The following is a 7,844-nucleotide window of genomic DNA, read 5'->3' on the forward strand; positions in this document are numbered from 1 at the left end:
TGAATTTTTATTTGAGTTTCATTCTATAAGTAACTGTTTGTTTGATAGTAACAATGTTATTCAAATACTTTATATTATTGTAGCCTAATAGTCACATTTCAACTGTAACTCTTTTAACTTGTTTTAAGATTCAAGCAAAGTCAAGCAAGTTGGATGGACTTTGTTACCATTTATCAAATTGAGTTTTTGTTGCTTTATGGCAAATTATTATTGCTAGAGGTTGGTGTTCAAATTCTTTATGCTACCGTGAGTCTGATGGTCTAGATTGTCACTTTTCAACTATGATTTTGATTTGAATCTACATAAAGCATATCAAAATTAATAAATTTCAAGGTTTTGAAAAATTTAAAGAAAATTCTAGTCTTTTGTTTTGGAAACTTAGACATAATTTAAATAAAAAGTCATGTTAAATTACATTACATTTTGTTCAAGTAATTAAAACTTAATTATGATAGGATAGAATTGAAATTGGATTGCATATTTTATGACTTTAAAGTAAAATATTATTTAAATATCAAAAGTTTTAAAATAACAAAAGTACAGTTTAAAGTCATTTGAAAGATATTAAAACTTTAACAATGTCCAACGATTTCAAAATGTACGAAACTTGCAAATCACAAATTTAATATTTGTATAATTTCATAGATGGCAAAGTAAGAATATTTAAAAAAAAAAAATAGATTTTAGTTGGCCTAACTTTACTATGGCAAATAAAAATCGCCGAAGATCAAAATCTCATTAAATTAGCAAAGTTAAACAAATGAAATGAGCATATTTCCCATTGCCGGCTGGATGAACAAAACACAAAAAAGCACCATTCAAGAAAAAAACAGTGTTAAATCCAAAAATGGAACATAGAGATCGCATACATATCTCAATTCAATGCTGGCAAACTATTTTACAGATGTCAAAATAATTTCTAAAACCATGATATTAGAGTATTACTGCATCAAATTCTTTATTTATTTTTTATTTTTTCAAAAACAGCCAGGACTTCCCACCTCCCAACTTCACACAATTTCATTATTTTAAAAATAATTTATGTGTAAAAGAACACCAAAATGACAGAATTGCCCTCCACCAACAATAGGCCCTAACAGCGCAGGAGATTATGACCACGTCCGTCCGAAACATTTTGGGGTAGCTACCCTACGCGAACTGGTGGTACTAAAACACACGCACACGAACAAATATAAGCAATTTTTTTTTTTTTTTGTTTTTGTCATTCTAAAGAAAGCATAGGAAATGAAATCCAGTCATTGACATTCAAAGAATAACCCTACAAAAAGCAAAAAAAGCAGCATCATATCATATATAGAGCAGCATTAATACAGTAAGGTCGCCGCTTAAGACCCGAGGTCACATCTATAATCTATTTGGTCCACCTATCTTCACCAACTTTCAAAACTTAGCTCCTAAGCAAAATTAAATAATGCAAAAAACAACTAAAACATGTTTTTCAAAACAAAAAACAGTGAGCGAAGAACAGCTAGACCGCCTCGCCGGGTAAAACTACCCGCCGGCGAGTGCCTCAAGTTCAGGCACCCAAAAACGAACGTGAATAGGAAGATTTTTGAAGGAAGCAAATGCTTACTTTACTTCAAAGGGTCATAACATAATGCATACAAAGTAAAAACTAACCCAAAAATATATATATAATTGTCGTTTTTCTGGGCTCGAAAATTTACGCATTCGGACTCCAAAGGCTCCACAAACGCGAATTCAATAACCCCACCACGTCCGGCAGCATCTTCCGAGCCAACCCCCTGGAGTTATTGTCCACCGCGCCCCGTACAACCGCTGCCGTCTCCGGCGGCGTTCCGTTCGGAAACTCGGCCGCGAGCTCCGGTTTTTCCGAAGAGGAAGCCGCCGGAACCGGCGACTCAGCAGCACAGTCTTCCACAGTTTCAGGCGAGAGACTGGAAGAGTCCATCGTCTCCGGCACCGGCTTATCGGTGTTCCGACGAATGGACTTGTCTTTCTTCTTGCCTTTACCTATTTGACGCCGGCGAGAAGTTCCCCGCTCTCCGGCGGCGAGATGGTCCTCGAAGGCTTCGATGGCTTGGTGGATGAGCTCGCGGTTCGCCGATGAGTCCCACCGGAACCAGAAGCTGGTGTAGCAGTGGAAGCAGTCGCAGTCGAAGAGAGGGCTGTGGCTGTGGTGATTACTGCTGTTGTTCACGGTGCTGTTGGGTTGCGATTTCTTGCTCTTCTTCTTATCGTTGTGGATGAGAGAAGAAGTGCTGGTGCTGGTGCTGGTGCTGGTGGGGGCCTTCATGGACCTGGTAATCATGTACGCCAGGACCTCGCGGTCTTCCAGAGAAAGCACCGACGCTAGAGCGAGAATCGCCGCCGGCAGCATCTTCAGCCCCGACAGAGCGTCTCCAACGACACAGTACGGAGCCGCCACCGGCGCCGCCGACGACGGAGATGGATGTACCTTCCCTTTGTTCTTGATCTTCATCTTGTGGTTCCGTTGTTCTTCCTTCTGGTGATGTGTGTGAGAGAGAGAGAGAGAAAGAGAGAGAGAAGGGGGAAGGGGGGAGAGACAGAGAAATGAGGGTTTTATTTTTCTTGGTAGGCACGGCAGAGGGACAAGTTGGAGGCAGTGGTCACCATTTCCTTGTTTTCTAGGTCAGGGGAGGATTAGGGCACGGGCCGGTTCCCACGCGCTGCTGGCCGGCGCGTGTAAGCACAGTCGCCGATTGTTGCATTAAAGTAAGTACTCCGTCTTACCGACGGTGAAGAGTATTTTTTTCCTTCTTTTTTTTAGCCGCCTCGAGAATTTTTTATTAAATACCCGCTAAGAGTGTCTTTTTTGTTCCGTGACTAAAGATTTTGAAGGACTGACGTTTGTTTATAAGAAAATGTAATAAAATTGTACTGAAACATAATAATTTAAATAATAAATTTTATAAAAAAAAATTATGTTATTGTATTAACCATATACGTTTAATAGGTTTGGGGATGGCATTGCACTTATTACTTGATTTTGCTATTCTTTTTATTTAAATTTCCATTTCATTTTTCCCCTTATCTCATTATATTTGACACACTCTGCATGATATAAATGTAAAATAGAATAAATTTCATAATAAAATGTGTGAATAAATTAAATTGTCTTTTTTTTTTTTAAAGTTGTAATATTATTTGTTTATGTAAATAATATAATTTTTAAAATAAAATGTCATCTTTTTATTATCATCATTCTATTGCTAGAAATTAAATTATTATAATAAAAGCATAAATTAATTGTAAGTTAAATTTTCTTAAGCTAATAGTCAAGGGTTTATTTAAAATATATGAATTAAAGAGATTAAAAACAAAAGTTCTCTTTTTTTTTTTAATTTATAAGAGTGGATTTCTTTTTATTGAAAGGTATTAAATATTAAAATTTTTATGATTTTGAGGGTTGGTACTTTTGTAATAGAACTTAATAAAAAAATTTAGTGTGAATTACATGTTAGTAGTAAGGATTGTTGCTTTAATAAAATTTGATAAAAATTTATTGTGAATGATTAGTAGAAGGATTGGAGCTTTAGTAATAAGATTTAATAAAAAATTATTGTGAATGATATGCTAGTAGTAAGAAAATATTCTATTTCATTGATAATAATCCATGATGAAAACGTGTAAATTAATGATTTTCATTTAGTAGTTCTTATATTTTGGCAACAAAAATAGCTCACAGAATCACCTTTTCTTATTTAGACGAAAACCAATGAGAAGAAGTATTGATCAGTTGAGTAACTCAGTGGTCATCTATAAAGATGAACTTGATTTTTTACATGATTGATGAATTGTAAGGAACTATATATATATATATATATATATATATATATATATATATATATATATTTGGTTATGCCGGGTGTCCGGAGATCATTGGGTGTCACCCCCTCCTTCGGACTAGTCCCATACCTACACCGACAGTACCCTCCACCTACGTAGGATGTAAATCGCGGATATGCACTTTGCTGATAGGGTTCAAACCTGGGTTTATACCGTCAACCAGCCCGCCAGTCTCGTCCTTACCATCCAAGCTTATGTAAGGAACTATTCTTAGTTGTACTGTTACTTGTTTATGGCATAAGCTTTTTTTGATGTTTATTGTATTTGCTCTGTGCCTTAAATAGTTTTTCTTGGTTTTTTAAAAAAAATTGGATGTTCAAACTTGTTCAAAATTTAAAATTTTGGATTTTTATAAATGACAATTCAAGTTTTAAAACAGAAGCTATTTGAAGCATTGTTTACCAAATTAGTTCCAAATAGTGAGATTATTTATATTCTAAAATATGTTGATTCTTATATTTATTATTGTCAAGTTGGGTTTGCTCAAGTAGTAAGAGCAAAGTTAAGCTTTCAGTTCATCACTTGGGGTTTGTCTAATGAATTAATAGTGATGTGTGGATGAAAATATTTTCATCTCCTGATTTGATGTCACTTGGATAGATCTAAAGGGCTCGTCTTGAATTTGGAGTCATAAAAAAAAAAGGGACCTTTTAATTGTTGAAAAATATGGAGTCCTCTCAAAAGTGCATGTGAAAGGCATGAGGATCGCGTTTCTTGTTACTCCCCATGCCTCAAGTAATTATGGGATTTTTAGTAAATTTCCAAATGATACAAAGACTGTATAAATTTATTTCCAAACTTAATTACTTTTTCAGGCTTATATATCTTTATAAATATTAAAATGATGCAATTTTAGATCAATGGAATACAAAAAAAAAAATATTGATTTGCATGTTAAATGGTTTGAATGATAAAATTTAAATATACTTAAATATTATGAAATAATTCCAAGGCCATGCACTGTTTATATTTAAGGCAAAATAAATAAATAATAAATACATGAGGAGATGCCTTAATATTCAAAAATATATAATAGCTTTTCCAATTAAATGACATTATTATAATAGAATCATAGTGCATTTTATTGTAATAATAGGAGTTGTTCATACAACAATTAGTTGAGCATTTTAAACATGGGTTTACAAATAAAATATCATTTTGTTAATATCTCTTTAATAAAGTCATAGTTAATAAGCAACAGTAAAGCAAATATGATAAGATAAAAAATTAATTTGCATCAATTGGGTAACAAGTAGCAAGATGGGTGAATTTTTTTTTGATCTGAAAATTATAATTATAGACCAAATGGATATGTACAGTATCACTGGGCAAAATCATGAAATGAAGAATTAACTTCCAACCAAGGATTTGCTAAGTAGACAATTAGAAAGCTTTACACGACTGAGAATAACTACAACTCAATACATTAAAACCTAGGCATCCTCAGAGGCAAAGGTCAGGATGACAAAACAATCAAATAAACTCGATCAACTAAATGGGAGCACTCCCCCAAAGCAATCAGCAAGCCATATAAGGCTAGAATAACTACTACTCAAACATCCAAACTCATACAACCAGATAGGGAAACTTATCATAAATAATCCTGTAAACGTGAGATTGGATAGAATTGATGAATGTCTTTGGAAGGGTAGCAACTTCCTTAGACTTCCTCTCGTTCCTAGCATGCCAAAGGCTGTAAACTGTAATGGCAAGATAGACCTTCTTAGCAACAACCTGAACTCTTGTATCCTTGACCTCTTTACGCATCCACTTGAGAGTAGATTTAATTGTAGTCATGCCTATTGAAATGCCCATTCAACCCCTAATGAAACTCCACACACAGGAGGAAAACTTGCATTTGAAAAATAGATGGTTAATGGTTTCATTTTTAGAGTTGTAAAAAATACAAGATTGGTGTACACCATCCACCCAAAATCTATCACAAGTCGGCAGCTTCCCTTTTGCACCAAGCCACAATATAAAGGAATGCTTCTGAAGGCAGCAATTCTTCTATACTGTAGCACGTCAACTGCCAAGGGACTTTGTTACCCATGTTTCTTCGGAAGTGATAGGCTTTAGAGCAATTAAATTACTCATCTTCAGCCCATTGTCTCACCTGCTTCTCAGCCTCATTTGAATTTCCACATTGCTGCATAATCTCATTTTTAATCTTAATTATTCTCTTGAGGAGAGGTGAATCTTCATTTTTTTGCAAAAGCACCCCATAAGTTGTCCCTTTTCAAATAAACATGGCTAATCCACTTGGACCACAGTGAGTATTTTTTGATATGGATGTTCCACATGGCCTTAGTAAGCAAAGCTTTGTTCTAGATTTTTAGATCAAAAACCCCAAGACCCCCTTCATCCTTTGGTAGACAAGCCTCACTCCAAGCCACAAGAGGTTTTATTCTTCCCCCCCTCATAGGAAGGATCTACATAACTTGACCACACGAGCCAACACAGTTTTTAGAATTGGAAAAATGGCAAACCAAACACAATCCACACCCTAAACATTAGAGTTCAGCAACTCCAGTTTACCAGCATAAGATAGGGAGTGCCCCGACCAGGAACCAAATAAGGTTGGAGATCTTGCTAATAAGAGGAGAGTAATGCATTGTGTTCAAATGAGTGGAAGCCAATGGGATGCCCAAGTACTTGAAAGGAAACTCCCCTTCTGAAAAACCTGTTAATTCTTTAATGGCCTCTAGATCTGACCCATTAACACAACATTTGGGGTGATATTTGAAATTAGGATTGTTTTCAAGGGACTTCAGTAATTTCGAGAGATATTCTAAGCAAATCACAAAAAAGGAGGGGGGGAGAGCGAATCCCCTTGTCTAAGCCCCTTCTTCCCTTCAAAGAATCCAAACAAATCCCCATTCAAGGAGATTGAGTAGGAAGTTGTAGAGACACATTGCATTATCCAACCCACCATGGTCTTTGGAAAGTTGAGGTGCACCAACATTTCATTTAAAAACTTCCATGAAACTAAGTCATAGGTCTTTTTGAGATCAATTTTGAGCACACACCTTGGGGAGATTCTTTTTCTTGCATACTACCTGACCAACTTTTGAACAAGGTATATATTTTCAATCACACTCCTTTGCCTAATGAAAGCTGACTGAGCACTGTTCACCAACACCTTCAAACAAGGCTTAATTCGGTTGGTCAAAATTTTTGCTATTACTTTGTACACCACATTACAACATGAAATAGGCCTATAGACCTGGACAGAGTTGGCATGCTGAAACTTGGCAATCATCACAATAGTAATACGGTTAATCTGAAAAATTCTTTAACCTCCATTGTAAAGTCCTTCCCTATAATACTCCAAGCCTTCTTGAAAAAAACAGGAAGTGTACTCATCCGGACCGGGGGATTTATCCTCCCCAATGCCAACGAGAGCATCTTTAATCTCCTCATCTGTAACAACATTTTCCATTTGCTTTGCTTGATCACCATTAAGGATAGGGAACGCAAAACGACCCTAGGGTCCACAGAGGTACATACATCTTCAGACCCCAGCAAACCCTCGTAGAAATCTAAAAATTCCTCAGCAACTTCTTGCCGAGACTTGGTTCTATCTTTATTACCCTTCGTAACAGAAAAATTATGCTTCCTGGCCGAATGCCTCTTCATCATGCATGAAAAAAGGTGTAGTGGTTCTGTCACTATTTTTGAGGAACTTACTTTTAGCTTGTTGTGCTAGGAACTTCTATTTTCCTCATCTAATCTGACAGCAATCTCTCTCTTTTATATAATACCAACTACTGCAGCTCATCACTCCCAGGGGCATCATAAAGCTGATGCTGGGCATTCTTTAGTTCATCCAAAGCCCTAGCTGCCCTAAAGGATGTGTGAGCAAAATGAGTGGCATTTAGAGCCTTCAGGGACCGTTTGAGGGCCTTCAGCTTCTGAGTAAGACGAAATAGCTTACACCCCTCAATCCTGCCCCTCCAGGATTCCTTAATCACATCCAAGAAGCTGCTATG

General features: G+C 36.1%; 1 protein-coding gene across 1 annotated transcript; it reads right to left on the reverse strand.

The window, feature by feature from the left end:
- Window positions 1-1,291: 1,291 nt before the first annotated feature.
- On the reverse strand, window positions 1,292-2,762 carry LOC131144781 (uncharacterized). Its single transcript, XM_058093637.1, has one exon. It carries the CDS (start codon window positions 2,462-2,464, stop codon window positions 1,685-1,687), a length of 780 nt encoding a protein of 259 aa, XP_057949620.1. The 5' UTR covers window positions 2,465-2,762; the 3' UTR covers window positions 1,292-1,684.
- Between the last annotated feature and the right edge of the window lie 5,082 nt (window positions 2,763-7,844).

The sequence above is a fragment of the Malania oleifera genome, chromosome 12 (genome assembly GCF_029873635.1).
Source record: "Malania oleifera isolate guangnan ecotype guangnan chromosome 12, ASM2987363v1, whole genome shotgun sequence".
Classification (NCBI taxonomy): Eukaryota; Viridiplantae; Streptophyta; class Magnoliopsida; order Santalales; family Ximeniaceae; genus Malania; species Malania oleifera.

Bases quoted from the DNA above. Each gene is read 5' to 3' on its own strand.
- LOC131144781 (XM_058093637.1), bottom strand. From the start codon at position 2,464: ATGAAGATCAAGAACAAAGGGAAGGTACATCCATCTCCGTCGTCGGCG.